Below are 27938 nucleotides of genomic sequence, written 5' to 3'. Positions count from 1 at the left end.
ATCGATTACGGTACAATACCGCTGCTTGTCGATAATTATTATGGCATTCTCCAAGTATCAGAATAATATCAATAATTTCGTTTGAAGTATAATCCGGCATTTTGCGTACATTAAGTTACAAGATAAAGTAAGAGCCGATAGATTTATTATCCTGGTTGATATTGGACGATTAACAAGGAGATGACAAGACATGTAAAATCGATAATTGAATGAGTCATAACACATCGATCAATAAGTCCCGGGACCTAACCAACAGATGGCGCCTCTAATAACAAATCCATACCATTCTCAGTTAGTACCAACCTTTAGAAGTTATGTGTTAAACTTTCATGACATTCCGACATTGTGTCATTGGCCGCGTTCAGTAGAACAAAGTGATCAGAGAGCGCTTAGTGATTATTATCTGTGATTAAAGCATTTTTTTAGATTCTTCATAGACCCAGAAGTATTTACCAATCAGGAGCGAGATTCAGTGGAAAATCTAGTAATGTTGTTCAACTGTTGAGTCTACTGAATGCAGCCATTGGCCGCATTCAGTAGACTCAACAGTTGAACAACATTACTAGATTTTCCACTGAATCTCGCTCCTGATTGGTAAATACTTCTGGGTCTATGAAGAATCTAAAAGAATGCTTTAATCACAGATAATAATCACTAAGTGCTCTCTGATCACTTTGTTCTACTGAACGCGGCCATTGAGTTACAGTGGTTTTAGTGACGCTACTTTTGCTATTTTCAAAACAATGGAAAAACCGAATTTCGTGTGTTAATAAAACATTGCTTTTTAATAGGAAAAAATACCATTCAAACTCAGCGATGGCTTGAAAAGTGTTATCCAGGCTCTGCTCCATCGAAAACAACCATTTGTCGCTGGTATGCTGATTTCAAACGCGGTCGTACAGACACAAATGATGCTGAACGCTCTGGTCGTCTAAATGAGACTGTTACACCAGAAAACATAAAAGAAACCCTCAAAATCGTGATGGAAAATCGCAAAGTAAAGTTGCGTGAGATAGCTGACATCCTAAAGATATCATTTGGTAGTGTTTACACTATTTTGCATGAACATTTGATCATGAAAAAGCTTTTTTCGAAATGGGTGCCGCGTTTGATCAGAATGGAACAGAAACAACAACGCATCGGTGATTCAGAGCGCTGTTTGGCACTGTTTACGCGAAATAAACAGGAATTTTTGTGTCGGTATGTGACAATGGATGAAACTTGGATCCACCACTATACTCCGGAATCAAATCGGCAGTCAGCTGAATGGAGAGCAGCCGGTGAAAGTCGTCCGAAGCGACCAAAAACTCAACAGTCGGCCGGGAAGGTTATGGCCTCCGTATTTTGGAATGCGCATAGTATAATATTCATCGATTACCTTGAAAAGGGAAAAACCATCAATAGTGAATATTACATAGCGTTATTGGAGCGTTTGAAGGCAGAAATTGCAAAAAAACTGCCTCATATGAAGAAGAAAAAAGTTCTCTTTCATCATGACAATGCACCGTGTCACAGGTCGATGGTAACGATGGCCAAATTGCATGAGTTGAACTTCGAATTGCTTCCGCACCCATCGTATTCTCCAGATTTGGCCCCCAGCGATTATTGGCTGTTCGCAGCCTGACCTCAAAAAGATGCTCCAGGGAAAGAGATTTGGCTCCAATGAAGAAGTGATTGCCAAAACTAACGCCTATTTTGAAACCAAAGATAAATCGTTCTACATGGCTGGCATAGAAAAGTTAGGAAAGTGTTGGAATGAATGTATCACTCTTGAAGGAGATTATGTTGATGAATAAAGAAGAATTTTGGCAAACAAATGTTGTTTTAGTAGTCAGTCCCGGGACTTATTGATCGATGTGTTATTTCATTCGAATGGGCAGTTGAATACATAAAAACCCTAAAAGAGTTTGCGTGCATGGGCCTTCGTTTGCGAGAAATTTGCAATTAAAAAAACAGCTACATGTTAAGTGTAGTAATTTGGAGTCAATAAACGTGAAGCGCGGTAGCCGCGAAGGTTAAGGCGCGCACTAGTATCTTGTCGTTTACGTCCGAGGCGTGGGTTCGAGTTCTCACAGTGCCAACTTTTTTTTATCATATATTACTATATTTTATATTTCTATAATAAATTGAATTTTATAATAAATAATTAAAACATTTATTCTTGTTATTTGTTATATAATAAGACAGATATTGTATATGTGTGCATTACATTTTTGTCTTATAAAAAATAATAAAAATATTAAAAACAGAAATATTATAAAATATAGTAATATATAGGGTGGGTGGTTATAAGTTTACAATCTGAAGTGTACAGGTAGATTACATTAAGACAAACATAAAAGTCCCATATCGTTTACCGAGATTCGCAATAATTATCGAGTTATTAATGACAGAAATCTTGAAGAGTGGGAGCGCGCCGGCATAGATGATTGGAGAAACGTTGCAGCTGCTCACACGTTTCTTCCAATAGTTATTTCTTCAGGCTGTATCGTCTACTGAGGCCGTGTCCGCAGTCTCATTCCACGAGTTTGCCTAAAACAATTGACGATCGACGAAGACTGCGTAAAGAGATTCGCCGTTGAGATGTGATATAAGAATGTCTTCGTCTATCGTCAATTGTTTTAGGCAAACTCGTGGAATGCGACTGCGGACACGGCCTCAGTGGACGATACAGCCTGAAGAAATAACTATTGGAAGAAACGTGTAAAGATGTTCACCGCGAGTGAATACGCCGATATGATTATAACGTACGGTTTGGCAAGTGAGAACGCACTTGCCGCGGAACGTTTATACGCAGAAAGATTTCCCGCGCGCGACAAATCCTCTCGACACACAATTGTCTCGTGTATTGCGAGATTAAAGGCGACGGGATCGGTCCTGCGACATACACGAGAAGAAGGTGAAAGAGTGCAGAATGTAAATACTGAAGAGCGCATTTTGCACGAATTTGAGAGAGACCCCGGCAACAGCACGCGAAAGGTAGCGACTGCATTGGATGTCTCGCGCAATTTGGTGCGGCGCACATTACGGGAAAACAATCTGCGCCCGTATTATTTTCAACGCGTGCAGCAACTTCTCCCAGCAGATGAGCAGAAGCGCGTCTTTTTCTGTGAAGGTATTGGCTTTACAAGTTATTTCTTTTGCTGCCAGTTTATTGATTTTATTAATCACCGTTGAAATGCATAGGTTTATTCATGCAGTGTCGGCGGGATATTTCATTCCCCGACCGCATCCTGTGGACGGACGAGTCGACCTTTACACCGAACAGCGTATTTAATTCGCGGAATTTCCTATTGTGGCAGGAAGAAAATCCACACGCCATTCGAGAAGGCGCGTTCCAGTATCGCTGGAGTATTAATGTTTGGGCCGGAGTAATTGCGGACCGAGTGGTGAGTACCATTCGATTGAAGAAATTTCTTTCTCGCAATGATTTTCTAACATTTCATAATTTTCAGATCGGTCCGTACTTCTTGCCAGCTCGGCTTAATGGCGAGATTTACGCGGATTTTATCAAAAATCAACTCCCAGGGCTACTCGAGGACGTCCCTCTACAGGCACGAGCGGAGTTGATCTTTCAACATGATGGAACTCCTGCGCACTTTAGCCGGCAAGTGCCAGATGCATTAGATACGCGTTTCCCGGAAAGGTGGATAGGTCAAGGTGGTCCGATCACCTGGCCGCCGCGATCTCCTGACCTTAATGTGCTCGATTATTTCTTATGGGGTCACGTTAAGAATTTAATCGAACAGCGGCGTGATGGTACAGAACAAGAAGTACGTGAGGCAATTGTCGCGGCTTTCAATACTATCACGCCGGAAATGACGCACCGAGCAACGCGCGATATTCAACGAAGAGCCAAATTTTGTATGCGAGAAGGACGGCACTTCGAGCAGTTTTTACATTGATGCATTAATGTACAGTGGATTAGGCCTCCTGGGGATACCACTATAAAAAAAACGCGCCATGCTATCTACCGCTAGATGGTGTGGAAAGGATAGCACCGATAATCATCTCCGCGAGGAGAACGCGTGACGAAAACACGCATTTATAGGGTGACCGGTTATAAGCTGCCCACCCGAAGTGTGAAGGTAGATTGGGTTAAGATAAACATAAAAGTCCCATACCGTGTTGCAAGATTCGCAATAATTATCGAGTTATTAATGACAGAAATCTGAGGAGTAGAAGCGCGCCGACATAGCGGGAAGACGAGGGGAAGGATAACGCGCCGCTATTCGTTGTTTTATCTCGTCGGAATTACGTCTGCGGCGTGGGCGCCGCACGCCGCCCACAGTTGCTGGGTCGAGTGGGCCGCGCCGTATCTTGAGCAGCTGCAACGTTTCTCCAATTATCTATGCCGGCGCGCTCCCACTCTTCAAGATTTCTGTCATTAATAACTCGATAATTATTGCGAATCTCGGTAAACGGTATGGGACTTTTATGTTTGTCTTAATGTAATCTACCTGTACACTTCAGATTGTAAACTTATAACCACCCACCCTGTATAATAAAAAAAATAAATAATGTGTTAACGATTATATTCTTGTGGCATCATATCGTGTATTTAATTCTACTTTATCTCCACTAATAAGGATATCTGGACAGTTTTGTATACGTTTAATAATAATTTTGACTTGTCTATAAAAATAGACATCACAAGGTTGACATATTGGAGTACATTTTGGAAGAATAATTTGTAAATTACTTGTTGGTTTATTGATTTCATCAATAAAATTTTCATTATACACATGTATGTTTTTCTGACCTCCCCAAGAAACGATCATCAAATATGAATTGTTGCTTACATAAAGGTTTTATAATTGTTTTCAAATCTTTTTCATATAAATATGAAGTCAGTTTTCCTGATTTTGAGCAAACAACAATCACATTTTTCCATAATTTTAAAAGTCAACTTCTTCTTGAACGCGTACTCCAAATCACCTGGTTCTTGTAAACATAATATTGTATTATAAAAAAAAATTGGTATTCCGAGGATTCGAACCCACTCCTCGGACGTAAATAGGACAAAGCGCCGCTATTCGTTGTTTTATCTCGCCGGACCTATATCTTGCCGCACGCCGCAAACAGTTGCTGGGTCGATAAGATACTAGCGCGCGCCTTAGCTTCCGCGGCTACCGCGCTTTACGTTTATTGATTCCAAATTACTACATTTAACATGTAGCTATGTTTTTAATTGCATATTTCTCGCAAACGAAGGCCTATGCACGCAAACCCTTTTAGGGTTTTTATGTACTCAACCCTCCATTTGAATAAAATATGACTCATTCAATTATCGATTTTACATGTCTTGTCATCTCCTTGTAAGATAAATTTAAGCGTTTACGGATCATTCTTTGCCATCAGCCATCATGGATCAGTCCCGGTTGGATAGACCAATTAAGGCAGAAAATGTTACGTGAGTACAAAGGAATTGAGTAATCTTTTTAGAGGTGGTTATTCTGCTGATACGATACAAGATATCAGTCTCAAATTCTCAGTAACTCGCGGGAAAAAAATTGTATAAAAAGATAAATTTGTAAAAAAAAACTATGATTTCTACAATGATGAGAATATGCAGAGGAGCGCACTGTTGGCGTGAGTGTGTTGAGTTAACCGGCGTGAGTAATTGAGTTATGATAGATGAGTGCTCTGGGAAAGAAAAAGACGGTTAAGCAACTCACTTTGGGGTCCACGATTAGTAATCAAATTATTCAAATTGCTCATAACCCTAATTTTACGTAATCTCGTATTTGGATTAGAAATACATCATCAAAATGATGATGTCAGAGGAATAGCATTAGTTAAAAAGCCTAAAGACTGACTTAAACAAGTATGAATGTCAGTTATGAAAAGACATCTCGAGTTTTCCAAACACAGTTTTATCATCATAGTAATATCACATTGATATTGCAGTAATTGAAATAGATAGAAAAGGAGGATTCTAACTCAAATTGCTAATTAATTATGCAAAAGACATTATTTATTAATTAATAGTTTTTAATTAATACCCCCCTTTATTGATACCCCCTCTTTATTGATTCCCCCTCTTAATTGATATCCCTCTTTATTGATACCCCCTCTTAATCGACCCCCCTCTTAATTGATACCCCCTCTTTATTGGTACCCTCCTCCTCCTCCCCAGAATTTTTGATTCTATGAGCAAGATGGCAGCCGTGACGTCACGAGAGAAAAACGCGTCGGGCTGTAGGTAGACTCGAACCTGAGCCCCGCGGGTTGCTATCAGACGCTCGAACCTCCTAGACCATTGCTGCCTCTGTTGCTAGTAGATGTCTAGTGAAGGTTCTTACAGTGTGTATGATGACGTCACGAGAGAAAAAACGCGTCGGGATGTAGGTAGACTCGAACCTGGGTCCCGCGGTTGCTATCGGACGCTCGAACCTCCTAGACCATTGCTGACTGTTGCTAGTAGACGTCTAGTGAAGGTTCTTACAGTATGTGTAATGACGCCACACATACGTCAAAAGAAAAACATGGCGGCGGTATAGGCCAGACTCGAACCTGGGTCCCGCGGTTGCTATCGAGCGCTCGAACCTTCTAGACCACCGTCGCCTATTGCTAGTAGACGTCACCTTACGGGTAAGATGGCGACCGTGACGTCACGCATACGTCAAAAGAACAAACATGGCGGCGGTGTAGGTAGGGTCGAACCTGGGCCCCGCGATTACTATCGAACGTCTATCGGAAGTCTCTCGAACGTCTATCGGATGTCTCTCGAACGTCTCTCGAACGTCTATCGGACGTCTCTCGAACGTCTATCGGACATCTATCGAACGTCTCTCGAATGTCTATCGGATGTCTATCGAACGTCTAATAATTATTATGATTATAATCATCATACCGCAAATAAAGAACTGTATTTTTATCAAACAAAATTATCATATAAAATCCTAAGAGGTGAAAGGGGATAAGCGTGTTGGAAGAAACATCTGTACATTTGAAATAATGTTTTATTAAGCGTCGTACAATTCTCCCCAAGACCATCAATTGAAAATGTTTAGTACATTCTGTAAGGCGCAATTTTTCATATGGTTATTACATCGCAATACATACATACTTTCTGATGTTAGTTAAGTTTGCGCACTATGTCGGTTAGCGGGCTGTATTCAACTACACAATCATACAGGTTGAGACAATATGCAGTAGCATTTGCCGGTATATTTTCCTTACACTCAAATTCTATCTGCACATCCACAGTGGCATTCTTGACGGAATCATATTGACGCGAACAATCGATAATCACGAAAGGACCTAGCCGCAGAAAGTCGGTAGTTGTTAACCATACCTCAGCATTGTCGCATCCATAATATGATTTACGAAAACGTCTATACATATCGTAAACTACGGCGTATTTATTTTTGGTAAAGACCAAATTCATGTCGTCGTACGGATAACGCTCTAAATTCAGATAGAGCTTCACGTTAATCAATTTGCAGTCATTGAAACGAGTTATATTTTCCGACATGACATTCTTCCGGCCAGTCTGCAGCGCAAAGATAACGTATCGAGGTTTCTCCAAATTAGTAGCAGTTTTGACAGTCCACAAGTGTTTGGTCGTGCTTTGCAGTAGAGGAAATTCATACAGATCCCACGAGCAGAAACTCATGCTCAGGTATCGTGCATCCTCCAAAGTTTTCAGCATGGAAAGTTTATTGATATCGTTCAAGATTACGTGAGGCATTCGCCATTGTATCTTGAATAGCTCAATCTTAGGATCCAGCGCTGAAAATCCTAGTAGACTGTTGTTGTCGCTGCGCGATCGTAATAGAATCAATTTGTGTCGCGCGTTAATCACTATACGCTTGTAGTCTTCACAGAATCCTAGCAAAACGTTGAGCGGTACACAAAAGTTGAAGTACCCGTCCGGCGAAATAGTGTCAGTCGTATCCCACGCGGCATTTTTCATGATGGCATTTTTATCTGAAGATATCGATACATAGTTTTTGAGCGTTGAAGTTATTCCCACGTTTCTGTTACGATCAATCTCCACACCATCCAGTTCATAATGGATCTCATCAAACATGAATGCAACACCATTATATCCCAACGTTACAGTCGCACCATCGACTGCAACTTGTTTCGTCACCTTCCCCTCGACATAGAGATAACTCTCACATGGCAATATGTATAAATCCTGCTGCTGTATGGGTATTCGTATCTCGTCGCTATGTCCAAACGTTGTGTTAGCGTATGGATTGTACGTATGTGTCTCAATCTTGACGATGCGCTCGTCAAAGACCGGTTCATTTCCAATGTTAATCATCTTTCTCAATCGTTTCGTACGGTGAATCCCAGAGATTTCAAAAATTCAACGTTCAACGCGCTGAGTTTTTTTCGAACGAGGGATTTTGTACTGTTAATTGCGCGTCTCGTAAAAAGTATATTTCCAGCTTGTTTCACCTGTTCCACTTGATTCACCACAAGCATTTCATAGATTACGTTTATTATCGTCGCCGTCGTACGTGCAATCTAACGGTAATCTCTTCTCTTTGAAAATCGAGCGATTGTCCTTCTTGATCAACTACATGCACCGCTAAATCTGTAATGCTCCGTGCGATGATTGGAAGGTAAATGACATGTGTCGGTTTTTCCGATATCTTATATCCTGGTAGCACCTTAGGCGAGAATTCATGTATCGTATGTATACGCATACTGTTACTGTACGCACCACTGACAACGCTGCATTCTATACGAATGATATTCACGTTGATAATCTTAATCGGTGCGTCCGATTCTTACCATCGATGCGGTTCTAATATACGACTCGATGAGAATCCCAAAAGCGAGCCAATGTTGTTTGGTTTGTTAAAATTTATTCTATAAACACATTTTATTTCACTCTTCATCGTATTATTATTGGCACGAATTATTATAGGATATTCATTCTCGTCATCTCTATATGGATTATTTTTGGAACGCACTGTTTTTGGAGAATGTGAAATTGCATGTTTCAGATATTCGTATATGGCGCGCTATTCGTACGATCCTTTAGGAATCGTAATTTCTTCATCGTTAGCACCATAGTAAAATTTATTATTCGACGAATTTACGTTTGGTATCGTATTGTATGTTTCGAAATCCGTTAAACCGAGCTCGTAATCACCATCACTCAAATCTATAGCGGGAAAGTAGCTCACCGTAAGGGTGCTACTGTTGCCAGTCAACGTAAGCGTTAGCGACATGTTTGCAAACTGCCAAACGAATACTGACTGCTGTTAGTGGAATGTCATCATCATCATTTAAATTGATCCTCTACCGTTTGGAGAAACTGTAAGCACAATTGTCCGCAAATGCTCTGGTTGTAATGTTGATATGATGTGCGATTGTACAAAATTTTCACTACATCTCTCTCAAGGTATCGAATCAATTCCTTGGGCGGTTGAAGATTACCAAAACTATCAAAATATACTGCGCGATTTCCTCTTTTCGCATACGCCACCCAGTGAGTATCTGGTCCCTCTGTGTCGTCTAAATTTACAATACTGCTCTCGTTTTGACGTACTCCATTTATCGGTAAGGCGTCACGCATGAAAACACCTCGAAAGAAAGATATACGCATACGCCTCGCTAGTCTTTCCAACTGTACATTAGTCATTGCACCCGTGGGTAATTTTAGCGTTTCTTTAACGTTTTTTTTCTGCAGCGCCTTTCCTGTGCTTGTACGGAGCAAGATAGATTCCGCGACCTTTCGTAGCGTGACCTTCCATTGCGCGATGATGACGTTTTAATTCTTCCAGCTGGCGTTGCGCGGCTTTGCCATCATTCACCATTTTGCGACACCTGCCGCTCCACCGACTAGTGAACCGAGAACTCCCAGTAATGGTAGAACTGGTAAAATACCACCCCGTTTTGCTACTGGAAGTGCTCGTTTTCGGATTTCTTTCTTGGACGACTTCTTTTTCTTCGTGCCCATGCTCATGCCGATTTTCGTTTTGGCTTTCATAGCAGCCCAAACGACTGCAGCAGCAGCTTTCTCGCCTAGAGTTGATTCTTTCGAAGTTATGCGTTTCCGCGCTTTCACAGCGAGAATCTCATCCGCCGCGTGCCGATCAGTGAGATTATTGCTACGCGAATAGGCTATATCATGCTCACGACACGGCCGCGTCCAATGAATTAATGCCTTGGTCACCTCTGGCCAATCGTTTTACCAAGCGAGTTCCAGGACCATAAAATTGATATCCGGGAATGTGTAGTTCGATAGGAAGCGCATTTATCGCGCGATTCAATAGACCACTGCCGACTTTGACTTTTGTCGACGACATTCACTACAGTCCCTGATCAGCGGTGCTGGACCGTCGATATGTGTTTGCTGCCACGGACGATTGTAATGTTCCAAACACCGACGATACTGCTGAACCTCTGGATCGACTTTTAAATGTTCCGGGAGTCTATCCTGCAAATCGTCAATATACTTTGCAAATTCGCGTAACAGAACAATCTTCGGCATATATTTCAGTTGTTCGGAGGTTAGCTCTCGAATATCATGAGTATCTGTCAACAGGAGGAACAATTTCTAAACTGAGTGTTTCCAACATTGACGCGCTTATATATATATATATATATATAGTTAAATCAGCGTCACATTTAAATTAAATGGCGGCGATCCGTTAACGAAATCAATTTTGCGACTCACGGGGGAAACATGCGGTTCGTGAAGCAACCGACGTCGATATGCATGACAAATTTCGACAATAGAACGGAATCAATGCTTGAGCAAGAGGCGCGCAGGCATGGAAACATGCTTCCGAACACCATACGCGGCATCATAACAGTTGGGCTGAAAAGTTCGTAGGCTAACACATAGATGGCGCTACTAGAATAAATCCATAAGATGTTTAGTTAGTACCAACCTTCTAAAGAAACGTGTATAAATTTCACAGGTGTCGGACAATTGGTTCGTGAGATATAACATTGTGAGTGAAGCAACTTTTGTTATTGTGAAAAAATGGATAAAAAAGAATTTCGTGTGTTGATGAAGCATTGCTTTTTGGCGAAAAAAATACTGTTGAAGCCAAGGCTTGGCTTAATAAACATTATTCGGACTCTGCACCAGAAAAATCAACCGTTGAGAAGTGGTTTGCTAAATTTAAACGAGGTGAAATGAGCATCGAAGACGATGCACGCAGTGGACGACCGAAAGAGGCTGTTACCGACGAAAACATCAAAAAAGTCCACTAAAAATAATTTTGAATGATCGTAGAGTGAAGTTGATCGACATAGCTGAGACTCTAAAGATATCAAAGGAACGTGTTGGACATATTGTGCATGAATATTTGAACATGCGAAAGCTGTGTGCAAAGTGGGTGCCGCGCGTGCTCACAATCGATCAAAAGCAACAACGTTTTGATGATTCGGAGTAATGTTTAACGATATTCAATCGTAATAAAGACGAATTTTTCCATCGATATATTACAATGGATGAAACATGGCTCCATCATTATACTCCAGAGTCCAATCGATAGTCAGCCGAGTGGACTGAACGCGATGAACCGAAGCCAAAGCGTGGAAAGAAGCAACAGTCGGCTGGCAAGGTTATGGCATCAGTATTCTGGGATGCGCGTGGTATTATATTCATTGATTACCTCGAAAAGGGCCAGACCATCAACAGCGAGTATTACATAACTTTGTTGGAACGTTTAAAGGATGAAATCACGAAAAAATGGCCATTTGAAGAAAAAAAAAGTGCTGTTTCATCAAGACAATGCACCGTGTCACAAATCAATGAAAACGATGGCAAAATTGCATGAATTAGGCTACGAATTGCTTCCCCATCCACCGTATTCTCCAGATCTGGCCCCCAGTGACCTTTTTCTGTTTGCAGACCTCAAAAGAATGCTTGCTGGAAAGAAATTTAGTACTGATGAAGAGGTTATCGCCGAAACTGAGGCCTATTTCGAGGCTAAAGAGAAATCGTACTATAAAAATGGTATCGAAAAATTGTATGACCGCTATAATCGTTGTATCGCCCTCGAAGGCAACTATATTGAATAATAAAATCGAATTTTACCAAAAAAATTTGTCTTACTATGTTAGCCTACGAACTTTTCAGCTAAACTGTTATGTTGTCCCTCTAATTGCGGCAAGACAAACATTCTCATCAGCTTGTTGGAAAGTCCGCACGGTCTACGTTTCGAGAACTTGTACGTGTACTCAAAATTGTTGCAACAACCTAAATATCGCTACTTGGAAAATCTGCTGAAATCGATAGATGAAATTGGATACTTTACATTCTCCAATAACAGTATGTGATTCCAACGACCGAAGCGCCCAAAATTCCATTTTTATCTTTGATGACGTTGCATGTGACAAACAAGATACGATAAGAGAATACTTTACAATGGATCGTCATTCGAGCTGTTTCTATCTCTGTCAGACGTACGCAAAAATACCCAAGCATCTTATACGGGACAATGCAAATCTTCTGATTCTCTTTAAACAGGATGGTACCAACTTGAAACATGTGTACAACGATCATGTGAACACTGACATGTCATCTGAGGATTTCAATACATTGTGTTGCAAATGTTGGGAGGATAAATATGGTTTCACAGTGATTGATAAGGACAGCTCAATGACCGACGGATGATACAGGAAAGGATTTAACGACTTTGCTGTGCTGTGAGATGCACAATCGTCATTTTAACCTCAACGTGGTAATATCTTCAACATTCACAAGATAAACATATCAATGATGAATAGTAGCATGAAGATCATGGATCGTGAAAAGGTAGCAGAAGAGATTGCGAAAACGAGCGAATCGATCCGCAAGAAGTATCACGCTTTGAAAACCGGTAGAATGGTGGAAAATGCTGCATTGGAGAGACACTTTAAACCTATTATTGAACCTCTCAAGCAAATCGCGGGAAGCAGCGCTAATGTGGAAAGTAACGTTGATGTTAAAACTGAGCCACTATCAATGAGTACAAGCGAAGAAACAAAGAGTGTAATATTAAAACCCGAAAAAAAGATAAAGCGTAAGGCAAAACTTTCACCAGTCGCATTGACTACACCGAAACGGAAACTATTAAACGATCCTCTGATAGTTCCTACATCGACGGGAACTCTACAACATGAGGAACTACATGGAATGTCACATGAACCTTCACCGATCGACAATCTACTCACTGATGATGATGATGATGATGAGAATGTTTCCGAAACCCCCGATGAATTGGTAGTGACATCCGTTAGACGTCAGTTGCGAACGTACAAAGGACAACAAACTTTACGTGATCATTTTGGTCCGTTGGGTCAAAAATATATGGGAGCTGTGCTAAGTAGTGGAAAAGATAACACCATAGATTATGTTTACGGTGTACGTCTTAGTAACGATGGAGCGATGCTCGGTGATAAACGTATCGATATGGACAGAGACGATAATATAATCATAGGCGAAACAGGATACATTGGAACACCCGGTCTTTACGAGCTAATATTCAAAAGAATCCCCGACGATTCTGTGTACACCGAAGCTGATATGCAAAAATACAAAAATATACTATTGGCAACAAATACTTACAGACGCAGGTACCTCCCGCAAAATCTTATACTCGGTAACAAGGGACACAAATATAAACATATAATCGCGCCCCTAGTATCAGATGCGTCGAGCAATAAAGTGGGAGGAAAAGGTTTATCCGCATCGCAAGCTATGATGACCTTAAATGACAACAATATCGATTACGTGCATTGGGATGATCCCAACGAGCTGGTGGATCGTCTGCGATTGCTTGAAGCTTCGTGCCAAGCTGGCAACAACTCGCACGAGCACGAAATTTTATCGATTATCGAAGAACTCCGTGAAGCTGGTCTCATTATAAATTAAGCAGCGTGGCATTGACACAAGTCAGTCAGTCGGTACAACTTGTTCCGAAATGTCGATGAATAAGTTTGGAGTGTCGCGAGAAAACAATGGTGCGAAAACTGATCGAGCGCATCAATGGAATGAACATGTTGAAAATTATATACATGAAAATGCCCTTTGTTTAAACGCTGCTAAAGTTTTTGATGCAAAATCGCGCAAAATAAAATATGTAGCGCAGCCTGAAGTCGACAGTGACGTTGCAACCAAACAATACGTGGAAGAATGTGTTGCAGGTGTGAGAAATCATTTGAATGATGTTGCAACCAAACGATACGTACATGAAAATGTCCTTTGTCTAACCGCCGATGGCAAAGGTTTTGACGCAACAGGGCACGCGATACATCATGTAACGCGGCCTTCAATGATGTTGCGCACAAAAATTATGTGGATGAGAGTATAAAGTCTGTAAAACTTCTGCTGCATGAGAGTAACGTTGAGAAGAAGCAGTATATAGATGAGAATATAAATTCTGTAAAGCTTCTATTGCATGAGAGTAAAATTGCATGAGACGAAGCAGTATGTAGATGAGAATGTTAAAAAATTGAAGGATTGGCTGGAAGACTACCAGAAGAAAAACATACTGAGTATAAACAGCATTTATGAGAACACAGAACGAATTTTAGATTGGACAGATTCAGAGATAAAGAAATCGTCGAAAATATAAAAGTAGAATATTGCAGTTGAATCGACATATAGTATCGACATAAGCAAGAGACGGATTATCACGAGCTGCAATGGTGAAGCAATCGTCAAAATTTAACAAAAAGAAGAAAAGTTCAGAGAAGCAACTCATCGGTACTATTTCAGCTGTTTCTGCCGGTGTAAAGTGACAAAGCTTCACGCATGATGGGAAAACGACTTGGCGAGTAACGGTGAAAAATAATGAGAAGAAATATTCCGAAAAAGAACAACTAGTGAAAGAATTACACGCTCCAGCGAGACGAAATTTTCCTCGCAGACGCGTCATAGTGCGTGGATACGATGATCTTTGGCAGGCTGATGTGGTGGAAATGCGTCTTTACTCGCGATTCAATGGAGGCCACCACTACATACTCACCATTATCGATGTACTGAGCAAGCACGCATGGGCCGTGCCGTTAAAGAGCAAAAGCGGAAAGGAGATAGCTGAGGCATTCGCAAAGATAATTCGAACGGATGGAAGATGTCCGAAGAACTTGCAAACTGATCAGGGAAAGGAGTTTTACAATACAGAGTTGCAGAGACTTGTGAAGAAACACGGTGTCAATCATTATTCGACTTATTCAGTAATAAAGGCATCTGTTGTGGAGCGATTCAACCGCACGTTAAAGAACAACATGCGGAAAATGTTTACGTTCAACGGAACTTACAAATGGATCGACTCGTTACCGCGCCTCGTCGCTGAATACAACACGCGAAAACATCGAACTATCGGCATGCGTCCTATCGATGTGACTCCTACGATTGCTAATAAGCTCTTAACACAGTCTATAGTAACAAAGATTGCANTCGAAGCCTTGTATGCGCAATCCGGAGATTACTTCTAAATATTTAGATGAACAATCGGCACATTGAGTGACAGGTTTCAATTTGGTGATTAGTGTTTGACAACGCGAGCAATGGTGAGGGTTTGGCCTGCCTTCTACAAAACCGTGAAATGTGCCGTACGAATAGCCGAGTGGAAACTTTAGGTTGGAGTAGCAGGGGGTACAGTAAACGGTGGTTCCGTTATAATTAGTGTGTGCGACCGTAGTCATACACTGGCTTGTATATATTCCCGAGAACAAGGTTAATAAGGGGTGTACCTTTTGTTTAAAGGTTTTGCATGTACACATTATGATTTTGTTAGGTTTTGTGGGTTGGGATTGGTCGTAATATGGTTCAATAGGTACGTAGTGAATGTTGGAGAACTATGGGATCTTCAAGATCGTCGAGTGTTTTACCGCGTTGTCGCAGTAATTCTAGCAAGTGATTGTAAGCTCTTGTGCAATAATAGCAGTTTAGGATTGGCTGTGTCTCTATTATGGGGGCAAAGCACATGTGACATATTTCGAGTTCATATTCTTGTCCATCAACAAAAGGATAGCAAATGTGTAATAATCGTCATTGACAGTAGGATTGGCGGTGTAATAGCAGGATGAGCATAGTATGATGTTGAGGAGGGAGTTAGAATATCCTTTTGCCCTAAGGCACACAGGTATGCGGAGGTTGGGTAACTGCTGTGGTTCCTTGGTGCTTTCTGAGACGCACCTAGGTTTATCTCGTATCCAATGCATCCTGAAACAGATGCAATATATTAGTATTCATCCCGGGTCAATGTGCGAAACCTTGAGTTTGTCCGCATGCACGATTCTAAAATGATTTTTATAAAGTATCTTAACATTATTATTAGGGAGTATTTGTATAATTTTGTAAGGGCCTGTGTATTGATCGCTGAGTTTTCCTTTATTAGGTTCTTTCAATAAAAAGACTGAGTCTCCTTCCCTAAAATTCCAGGGTTTCTGGCGCTTATCATAGTAATATTTATTTCTCTCTTTTGACTTAGTTAGATTTTCTCTAGCCTCTAGTTGTGTGTCTTGAAGTCTGTTAAAAAGGTCAGTGAGGTAAGAGGCGTAGGTTGGCTCAGAGTAATCTTCAATAGGAACATAAGAGGAAGGAAGCCTAGGTATTTTACCAAAAATTAATTCAAAAGGTGAATATTTAGTACTTTCGTGGATACTTGTATTATATGAAAACATTGCTAAATGTAAGTGTTCATCCCAGTTGGTGTCGCGAGTGATTTGCGTTTTGAGATATTCCATTAGCACATGATGCGATCGTTCAATTGATCCGTTGGATTGTGGGTGATAGGCGGTTGTTTTGTATTGTTGTATCCCAAATTTTCTGGCAATATTTTTCATTAGGGAAGTTAAGAAATTGGAACCTTGATCGGTTAGAAGAGCTCGCGGCGCTCCGTAAATACAAATGAAATGTTTGACAAACGCGTCAGCTATTGTAAGTGATGTAGTTTCAGCAAGAGGTATGGCAAGAGAGTATTTAGTGAGGAGGTCTTGGATAGTAAGGATATAAGAATTTCCCGTATCAGTAATAGGCAAAGGACCCATAATGTCCATGGAAATTTTGTCAAAGGCAGCACCGGGAGTGTCGGTGATGACCATAGGTTGCTTGATCTTTACGCGGGTAAGTTTCTTAAGTTGGCATGTACGACATTGTTGAATAAAAGCTTGTACGTCCCTTTTCATCGTATTCCAATAGTATGACATTCGTAGCCTGTTGTAAGTCTTGGTGACACCTTTGTGTCCGCCTAAAGCGCTCGCGTGATTTTCCAGAATTAAATTTTCCCTATCTTCTAACTTGGGTGTCTGTATTACTCCTTCGCATATTGTAATTCGCAAGGATGTATCTTCAAAGTGTTTCAAAATTTGTCGTTGCACATAATCCCAAGGGATCGCGTCTAAATAATGTGTTCGTCTGATAGAAAAAGATTTTAGTTGCATTTCGTTTACTACATCTACAAGAGATTTTATACAATTCTTTATGTTCTCGTGCTCTATCATTATTCTGTCATCTAGCTTTACTGGTAAAGATATGAGAACATTTTTCCCTATAGAGTTTACTTTAGCTCTTTCAAGGATAATATTGGTATAGCTTGGCAGTTTGTTTGTTTTCTCGTACTCGTTTGAACCATTATCGAAAGGTGTACCGTCACCTTTTATAAACACTACGTGATTGTCCTTTTGTGACATCAGGGAGTCTCGAGTGAGTTTAACTTTTAATAGGGTAGGATTTCTTACGATGTCGCCTATTTCGGCGGGTATGGAGAGGGCATCAAATATTTCTTCGCTAGAGTCAGAGCTGTCGTCCAGATGGTCCGATAATAAAGATTCGTCGTCAGTGTCGATTTCTGGTATGACGTGGGTATTTTGTAGTATAACAGGAGTGTGTACCCTGGGTGGTTCTATAACCGGTACAGGGTCAGGTGTGTCTCGGGATGATGAAGGATGTACACTCTCATTAGTATTAGGATTTTGTTGCTCCGGGGGAAATGTAAAAAGTGATTCATTGGAGTCTTCGTTGTTAAAATTCAAGGGTAGAGTGGTAACAATAGGATTTCGTGAAAGGGCATCAGCATTGCTGTTCAAAGTCCCTTTTTTGTACTGTATTTCATATTCATATTCAGCGAGTTTCGTTTTCCACTTCCATAATCTGGATGAAGGATCTTTTATCGACTGAAGCCACATAAGTGGTTTATGGTCGGTGATTATCTTAAATTTTTGCCCATACAAATAGGGTCTGAAATATTGAACACAGTATACGATGGCTAAACATTCCTTTTCAATGGTAGAATAATTTTGTTCCGCGGGGTTCAAGACGCGTGAAGTGTAAGCAATAGGAAGATCCTGTCCGATAGGACCTTGACTAAGAACGCCTCCGATGGCATAGCCAGACGCATCAGTTGTAAGATTAAAAGGTTTTGTGAAATCTGGATATTGGAGTATAGGATGCGAGCACAAGGATTCTCGAAGGATGTTGAACGCGTGTTGTTGAATTGGGCGCCATATATATTCCTTATCTTTCTTCAATAAATCCGTTAAAGGTTTAGCAGTTTTCGAGAAATCAGGTATAAATCGTCGATAGTATCCGGCCAATCCGAGAAATTGCTTAATTTGCTTTTGAGTGCGCGGGGTAGGGAATTCTTTTATAGATTTTATCTTTTCCGGATCCGGTCGAACACCGTCGGATCCTATTATGTGGCCTAAGTATGCTACCTCTCGGCGTAGAAATTCGCATTTGTCAGGTTGTAGTTTCAAATTTGCCTTTTGTAATCTATTCATTAGTTTATTGAATTTGATTTCGTGTTCATGCAAGGAATTAGCGTAAATAACAATGTCGTCCATATAAACGAATAATTCGTTGCCTTGAAGGCCTGATAGTACATTGTCCATCAGCCGTTGAAAGGTTGCGGGCGCATTCTTAAGACCGAATGGCATTCTCTTAAATTGATAGTGCCCGTAAGGAGTAGAAAAGGCGGTTTTGGGAGCGTCTTCAGAAGACATAGGGATTTGGTGGAAACCTGACGCTAAATCAAGAACAGAGAAGTATTTTGCACTACCGAGTTGATCTAGAATATCAGTAATATTCGGAAGAGGATAAGCGTCTCCTATAGTTTTTTCGTTTAACAGGCGATAGTCTATTACCATGCGCCATCGTTTGTTTCCATTCGAATCTGGTTTCTTAGGAACTATCCACAAGGGAGAGTTATAAGGGGAAGTAGAGTGTTCGATAATATTATTTTTTAGTAAATCGGTCACCTGCTTGTCTACCTCTTCTTTATGGACGGGAGGGAATCTGTATTGTTTTACGTGAACCGGGGCATTGTCTGTTGTAACTATGTAATGATGCGCGGCGTTGGTGATCCCTAAGGTTTCACCGGGAATGTGGAACTTATCAGCGTGATTTAGTACTAGTTTCTCAATATTCCGTGCTTCTTCGCGATTGAGATGAGAGAGACGTAGTAGTTGCAAAATTCGCGCGTTGCGAGATGAAGAGGACCAGCGGCCGTATCAGACTCTAGTACATCAACAGCACCGCAAACGATTGTACCTAAGTTACTAGTCGCGTGCGTATCCGATAAACAGTGAGAATAATTATTACAGGAATTGGAATTGAGTGGGCGGTGTGCATGAGACAGAGGACCAGAGACCGAGGGATGCCCTAAGGTATCGCCGGTACCACAGACATTTACCGTTCCTAAGCAAGGTTCTGACTGTGTATCCGTTGTGTTTATTTGATTCACGAAATTAAAACGAGATTTAAAGTGTTTAACTTGTGAGGATGTGTGTTCTAGAGGACCTGTAGCATTCGCCTGTCTGCAAGAGGCGTCAGCACCGCGGATCGCGTCAGTACCTGAGTACGACCTTCCCGTGGTATCCGGTGTACGTGTGCGTTTAAGAGGACCTGAGGCCGTGCGACATTCTAAAATATCATCGGCACCGCAGCCGGGTGACGTGCCTAAACGTTCGCTCGATTGCGTATCCGGAGTGTGTAAAAGAGTAGAAGAAACGAGATCGGAATTAGGAACCTGATGTACGGCACCAAGAGGACCTGTGGCTTCTGCATCGCGGAGTAAATCTATACCTAGGTGAGAGATTTCCGCGATATCCGGTGTACCGTAATCTTGAAGTTCCGTTACCGGAATTGGAATAGTGTGTCTGTATTCTGTGGTGTTGAATATAGGAAGATGGCCTTTGCCATTAGAATTAGAAATAAGGGCGTTTCCTAAATAAACTCCCTGTGCAACATTCAGGAGAGGAATATAACCACTGGATTTCTCAGGGTTAGAAATAATGACGTGGAAAGGAGCGACGGTACGTGGTTGTATCACAAAGGATTCTTCCTCTATGAAAGGTATACTAATTTGTTCGCACCGGACGCGTTTATTGTGATAATCGATACTTGCGTTGTGTTGTTTAAAGAACTCGTTTCCTAAGATTCCGTGTTCTCTAAAAGGAAATTCATCTGGCAGCACGTGGAAGTTAGTAAGTTTCCCGAGAATTGTAATTTGTAGACATCCCATGGTAATTATCGGTTTAGGTGAGATGCCTTGTAGAGTCAATTGTACGTCATTATTTACGTGCACGCCAGAGTCTAAAAGATCGCGTCGAATTAAGTTCACGGCGGATCCTGAGTCGATCATAAAAAGAGCAGTTTTGTTAAGATTCGGCGACGAAAGCATGACGTTCGGGACGTCTCCTGAGATTGTATTTAAATTTATGCGTTGGAGGTTCCGGGTTCCTCCTGAAATTGAACCAACTTTTGAATAGGACGCCCTGTCTGTTCCGTGTCGCGGCGGGCATCGCTCTGGACCGGGACACGGGTCGCGTTTTCCGGAGCGGCGGCTTGCGCGGGCGTGCTTGTATTTTCTAGTGACCGCCTATAAGCTAATTTACGGCACTCGGACATTATGTGTCCGGGGGCTTTGCAATAGCGACATAGAATAAGTGAAGGGGCATTGGGACCTGGTTGCCCTGGAATCAGAGGTTTCACGAAGGGGATTGGCGATCGCTGCAGTATTTGGCGAGGTTGATTGTTTTGATAGGAGGGGTTAAATTGAGGGCTCGAATTGAAGGGGTTTGTGTCCTGTCGCGCTAAAGGGAGTGGTCGATTTGGAAAAGAAGATTTGCGCCTACTTGTCTCAGTCTCTAGTGTTTTAGATAATTGTATGGCTTTAGTAAAGGCCTCCTCTAAGTCTTCGTATCCCTCGAGTTTAACCCGAATTAGTAAATCAGACGGTAGGCCATTGACAAAACTCTCTAATGTGTCCCTGTCTACAGTGTCGATTATCCATCTGTCTAAGTGTCGGTTTTGTACTAATTCACAGTCTAAAATGGCTGTGCGTAATTCTTTTATCCGCGCGATATAATCAAAAATTGATTCTTGAGGCTTCATATACGCATTGCCTAATTCGCCTCTATATTGATTGAGAGATTTATTTGGCCCGAATATTAATTTTAATTTTTGCAATAATTCCGCGACGCTATCATAACGTGAGCCTTCTACAGCAGTGTATGCGTGTCCTTGCAGTTTACTTAAAATTAGTTGACATAGGTAAGGTTCGTGTGACGTGGGTATTAAATCGAGTGCTCTCTCGCATGTTTTACAAAATTGGAATACGGACATCCGTTGTCCATCGTACTTAGGAATTGAATCAGCTATATCTTTCAAACGAATAAATGGGGCGTCAACAGGTGAATTTGGAGGAGGAGGGCACGTGGTTGGTTCGTGATGACGCGGAGATGCCTGTCGAGGACTCACTTGTGGAGTGCGTGCGTTAGTGTGTTCGCGTTGGCTTTGCAAGGAAGCTACTTGCCTATCTAAATGCTGTATGTGTGAGGGTATTTCTCTGAGACTCGCTAAATCCCGTTGCATGATTTCTATTAGTTTGACTAAATTTAATATGTCGGTAGGAGAGCTTAGATGTGTCGATTCCCGTGCTTCAATTTCTGCTTGTCGTCTTTCTAAATCTAGCTGTTGCGCCTGAAGGGCTTCGCTTTGTTCACGTATAATTTTCTCCTTTTCGCCCATGCGTTTGGTAAGAATGTCTACCTCGATCGCTGTCAGGGCCTGTCCCTGTTCTTCTGATTCTGATTGCGACTTGTCCGTCCCGGACAAAGATTTATTTGAACGCGTATGATATGCCATTGCGAAATGAAACTACGAACTATATTATGCAAAAGAAATGCTCCTAAGAGTTCGAGAAACCCCACGAGTTTCACCTAAATGTACGAGGGTTGTAAGAAAATTCTAACTTCTAAAAGAAGAATGTTCTAAGTATATACAAAAAGTTATCAACCTATTCTAGGGATAAGGCTAGGAACAACGGTAAACAAGAGGATGCTCCTAAGAGGTTGTGTAAGAAACGTAAAATGTTCCCCCTATTCCGAAATTTTGGCCTATCCCACCGCTGCCACCAAAAGTTGTTGTTGTGTAACGTCTCGCGTCTCCCTAGGGATCGTGATCCGCCTGCTCTCTATTTATTTAGGCCTACCTGCTTACACCGGCACTGCCTGGGATGCCGAGAGCTTTTCCGGACAGATGGTGAAAGGGGGAAATATGGTGATTGTAGGTGATATAAAGATTATGGCTATTGATAGGAATAGAGACTAAACAATTGTTTATTTAACAATGAGACAATATGATAGTTAAAAGTGTAATATAAATGAGTGATAATACTTATAGTTATATAATTAATGAATACAAATGTGGTTTACATTATATAGCTGCTAGTAATGAGTTACAGTGAAGTGTTGAGAAAATGTACAGTTATCCTGCCCGGTGGAAGTAATGAAGGTGGTACGGTAATTTGCGAGGAGTTCCAGTGAGAGAATAGGACTCCAGTTGGTAAATGTAGGTGGCTGTCTTGTTGTTGAAAGTGTCGTCCTGTGTTAAATCTACAATTCTATGTCTAGAGTTTCTGTCGTCGAACGCTGTTTAACCAGCCGAGGGTTGCGCGTGTGAGCCCTGTAAGAGCTTGGTAAAGAATGCGAATCCGGAATGAAGTGTCTTTGTGTGGAATGTAATGGACGTGGAGCGTATTTAAATGTGCTTATGAGTCTGTTTTGTAATAAAAACTTGATGTACGATGGAGGAACTAGATCGTGCCCCGTGATATCTTGTATTATACGGGGTTTGGTGGGGTCCATGTGTTGAGACAACAGGGCCGCTCGTCGGCAAGCTTCCTTACGTAGCTGCCTTGCCTTCTGTTTAACGCCCCCGCGATGTTTATTTGGCATCTAACGGATTGAGTTTAAGAATAACATTTTTGGTTGGACAAGTTAAAATAGCAATTGATAAAATTAATTATTGAGTGAAAAGGACTCTTGTGACTTTAGTTATCCGTTGCCAGAGTACTGTAAAAGTACTAATAATTAATGCTTACTACCATGCTTTGGCAGGGTTAGGTTATGCGGATTGTAGGAGAAGGATAATTGAGGCGGGTGGCGGCTGTCAGCTGCGCCCCTGAGATTGAAGGATGCTAAGCACTGTACAGGTTATTAATTCACAAGTTAAATTTCCTGATCTTGATGGAAAAGGGGTGGTCTTATGAGTTGGACGGGATGGATAGGATGCTTGAGCCGAGAGGCACCCGTAAGGCGCTCCTCAGTCTGGACAAGGATAGAGGCGGGTAGCTCCAGTAAGGCGCTTCCCTAAAAGTGAGCAAGATCTATGCTTAATAATGTAAGATTCAGATTTAATGGTTAATGAACTATAAATTCCGCTGGCAAGAGATGTTATGGCACCAATTGATTTAAGTAACTGAATAAAAAGGACAAAGATTTATGAATGCTTAATATCTTCCTTTCAAGAAAATGTTCGAATAAGAGGAAAAAGGCTGCCGATAAAACAAGGATGCTGCATAAAATTAAAATGCTTAGTAGAAAATATTGAAGAATTGTATGCCGATGCAATGGCATATGTTCGTTGTACAAGAGAATCGGTGATTTTAATGGAATTGTACAATAGCAAGTAACACAGTGAGGTGATTAAGGCGTATGCCGATGCAATGGCACACGTCTACACATACACAATAAAATCAGTTACAATTCAATAAATGCATATACATATATATATGTGGGTGGGGAAGGATGCACTTCATGAAATGATTTATATTATTCCAGCTTTTATAATGGATAATGTCAAGATCTTGTCGTTATTAAGAATATACTTTCGTCTAAATAAACAATGAGATTGTAAAAATATTATTAATCTGAAACCTTAGTAACTTGATTGTTTAATATAGAATAGTCTTTACGGATAATGGTAATAGCAGAACGCAGTATATTTTATATGTGCAAGTGCAGGTTACAGTGGAAACAGTGGGAATATTATATCAAGTACATAATTATACATGAAATTATAAAGGCATATAAATGTCTTATAACTAAAATAGCTAATGAGAGAGATAGATAGAAGGCTAACATGAAGGAACGTCTCTGTGGGTCCTTGTTACGAGATAATTGTAATTTTTATTTTTATTCAATGTCTATTAACGAGGTGAAGGCCTAGGAGGTTGGAGTAAGCAGATTTTCAAAGCAGAGTCTCCGGCGTAAGGAATTCGCCTAGAGACGATGTCAGAGTGGTGGGATGCCACTGCTGATAAGGATTCTGACTATACCAATACGGCTCTGTGCTTGGCACCGATGCCATGCGCGCGTAACACTGTGCTTAGCACCGATGTCATGCGCCCGCAAGGAGGAATGGAAAGGGAATAATAAGTGTGTGAGGGTAGTTCACTGCGTTGACAGACACTGGGGTTTCGTAATCACGATTTAGAAAAAGAAGAATCTGAAGATTGTCTCTCTCTCTCTCTCTTTATATATATACTAGCTTGTATAGCGTATCCTAAGGAAATCGGAACGAAATTCTAAGAGGTTTGACAAACTAAACGTAGATAATACACTATTCGGATTATAATGAATGGTCCTTATGTAAGGCAGTTACGAACCGACATGAACGAAAATTTCAGCGTGACGCTATGGTATCTGTTAAATAATTCGACTTGGCGTATGGTGAAACGTCACTGGTTCACTCGCGTAACAATGTTCCTAAGGCTTAGATCGCGATTGTATTTCACTTGCGCGAAACGCGGTGTATGTGAGTGTTGTGCATTAAAATATTATATACTTACTATTTATTTCAATAGCTCAGACTTTTGCAGAGAAATCTCAAAGAACAGGCTTTTTTATTCCAGAATACTCTCAGTACTGTTGGGACCACTCTAGCCACGGCACAACTCGAGCGGGGAGTCGACTTATCCGCACACTTTGAGTATTATAAAACACCGTGGATGTTCTGGCAAGTTTCCTAAGAAATCTTCCAGATTTTGAATAGCACAAGGCAAAGGCTCTGAAGGAGCGTAGGAAGAGGCTCTTATGCGAGACGACCGTTGTCCGTGGTGGCACGGTCGCTCAGAGACACTTTTCCTCTTTGCGTCAAATTAACAAAGATGTCTTGGAGGCTCTCCTAAGAGGCACGTCTGTACTGTATGAACTTCCGATGTCGACTCTGCGGTGGGAGCTGCTCCCGGGGCCTCGTTCGGTCCGGACAATGGAACTCAAGAGTGGGGTAGGCTATATGGTAGGAGTAATGGGATTATACGAGAGGGATCCAGAGTAGGAGCGTTCAGGGTTTTTCAGAGTGGGACTGAGTGGCGTGATGCTGACGGGGCATCGAGACATCTCGGCGCGCCGCCGGATGTGATAAGGAGCGTGGTCAACAGGATGCCCTATGTTACCTGATATGGGCTCGGGTTACTCGGGGATTCCAGAGCACCTTCGGTGGCCCGGCTGCGTGCGTGCCTTATCTTTGAGACTTCCTGTCGCCAGTCTGACTTATTAATTTATATGTGCTCGTAATTATTTATGCCTTATAATATTATAATTTAATAAAAAGAAATGGTTAATATTATATATGTGTGGTTCTTAAGGTTATAATATACGCCTAATTTAGTATTATATGAATAGTGTAATAGAAAGTTATAATGTTAATTAGTTATGATTTTTATAAAGACAATATGCATGTGTTATAATAAAAGAGATATTTGTTATCAATGTTTAAATGTGGTTATTAAGAATTATTATAAGAAATGCATATTGTTAACAGTGGGTTTTAGAGTGTAGAGATTTATAATATTGTTAACTGGAAAATTAGGATTTCTTATTACAGGGATCCTTATTATTACTGTTGTTAAATTAATGTTTCTCGGCAAGGCTGAGTTCTACCATAGGGCTCTCTACTTACGTATGTCGGTAAGATAGATCCCTTGGGTAGGTTTCGTTATTATTGGCGTCGGTAATTAATTAACAATTGTTATAAACGGTTCTTATGTATAAATTACCGACTTTTAGACCTTATAGAAGCTTATGGTAATAAAAGATTCGATGAACAATTAATTTTTATTATTAGTGATGAGTTCAAGCCGTTGTACTGTACGAACGAATTTAAAAGAGTGCAATATTTAAGAGGAGCTTGAACGTGGACAGAAGGCTTAAATTAAATTAAATAAAGTATTTAAACGTGACCAAGGCAAAAATGGTGAATTTCCAAGCTAAATAGGGTATTTAAACGACCCCTGAACTTAAATAAATGAGGTTTATTAAATTTTCAGTAAAAATTACCAAATTTTGAGAATGTACTGTCAGAAGGATTCTCTGTTTGTGGGCAAGAATTAATTGTTTTCGTTTGGCATTATTTCCTTTTGTAATTAATATTCTGAGGTTTTGACATTTGCTTATGTTTCACTAAAATGTTCTTTATGTACGTAGGTGTTAAAAATATTTTAAATTGACTTTTCTTAATTTTCACGGAAGGTACGCATTACTGATGTCCCAATAGTCCCTGCGTATGAATTTTAGAATTTTCTGAAGTCTACTGGTAAGTAACATTGTTGGTTTCTTATTAATTGTTAATGTTTTTCAAAATGTTAATATGGTCGTTAAATAGAGGTCTTTTAATGCTATTGTTAGCAATTAAGATTTTTCTTCTAGGCCTTATAGTTACTGAGAAAAACATGCCTTTTCCTGATTGGTCGAGACATTCAAATAGCCATAACTTCTAAACTATCGATTTTACAGAAATTTTATTAGGACATAATTTGTAATACTTTGAAGAAGCCTTAAATCGCACCGCGCGATTTTCTAAAATTATTATTATTTTAAAAGATATGAACTTTTATCGATAAATTTTAATAGTAACAATTACCCTCTATGGTTGAATCTACCTATATGTCTCGCTGGCCTTTTAATGTAGAGGCGAAAAAATGATATGGTGGAGAGAACGTCGCAGGACGTTACAGCGAGCAAAATGCATCGACAGGTAATAGCGAGTTGCGCAAGCGCGGGTGTGCGCATTGACTGCTGCTGATGATCGTTATAAATAAATGTGTTCGATTTTACTCCTTTCATTTGTAATTTGTTGGTCAATCGCACTCCTTTCTTCCTGCGATTCGAACGATGACCGCTCACAACGACGATCGTTATCTGGACATCGAGTTGACCAGCTTGTGCCGTTTGGAGAATATCTTGAGCGCCACTTGCGCCTTGTTGAGCGAAGAGAATCAAAATAACCAAGTTACACTGATATTACGATTGACGAGACGACAGCAGCAGCAGCAGCAACGGTTATGCAAAGAAACATTCAGCACGCAACGGAAGGGACTCGGCGGCGGTGATAATGTTTTACTTTCGAGCATCAACATATCGGTGTCGTCGCAGGGACGCAAGGGGGAACGCACCCTCGCGATGTGATTGATCGTTTGGAGCAACGTACGCTGAATGCGATCGCGCGTATTGCGAGCGATGAGCGCAGCGGTGACAGTGAAGGCGACGGATTGAGCGAACAGATTTCGAGATACATGCGTGAAAAGGCCAATTGGCGTGAGTCGCAGGATGTCGTGAAGCGAGAACGCTACGCTGTATTGAATAGACTTCGCATTCTGATTGACGATGACGCTACGAGTCTGATGAACGTGTTAAACGACGACGATCGCCTGTATGCAGCGCTGTTTATGTTCTTTCAATGG

At 41.0% G+C, this 27938-nt stretch overlaps 1 protein-coding gene across 1 annotated transcript; it reads left to right on the top strand.

The window, feature by feature from the left end:
- The first annotated feature begins 2644 nt into the window (after positions 1 to 2644).
- Positions 2645 to 4133, top strand: LOC112588531 (uncharacterized). The gene is made up of 2 exons (XM_025298777.1): positions 2645 to 3389; positions 3456 to 4133. Exons 1-2 carry the CDS (start codon positions 3195 to 3197, stop codon positions 3903 to 3905), a joined length of 645 nt encoding a protein of 214 aa, XP_025154562.1. The 5' UTR covers positions 2645 to 3194; the 3' UTR covers positions 3906 to 4133.
- The last annotated feature ends 23805 nt before the right edge of the window (positions 4134 to 27938 follow it).

This window comes from Harpegnathos saltator, unplaced genomic scaffold (genome assembly GCF_003227715.2).
Source record: "Harpegnathos saltator strain DR-91 unplaced genomic scaffold, Hsal_v8.6 scaffold239, whole genome shotgun sequence".
NCBI lineage: Eukaryota > Metazoa > Arthropoda > Insecta > Hymenoptera > Formicidae > Harpegnathos > Harpegnathos saltator.
This window is presented reverse-complemented; position numbering and strand designations above follow the sequence as displayed.

Excerpts from the sequence above, each read along its gene's own strand:
- LOC112588531 (XM_025298777.1), top strand. The coding sequence starts at position 3,195 with ATGCAGTGTCGGCGGGATATTTCATTCCCCGACCGCATCCTGTGGACG. Across the intron at positions 3,390-3,455 it reads GAGTAATTGCGGACCGAGTG|ATCGGTCCGTACTTCTTGCC; the intron begins GTGAGTACCATT and ends CATAATTTTCAG.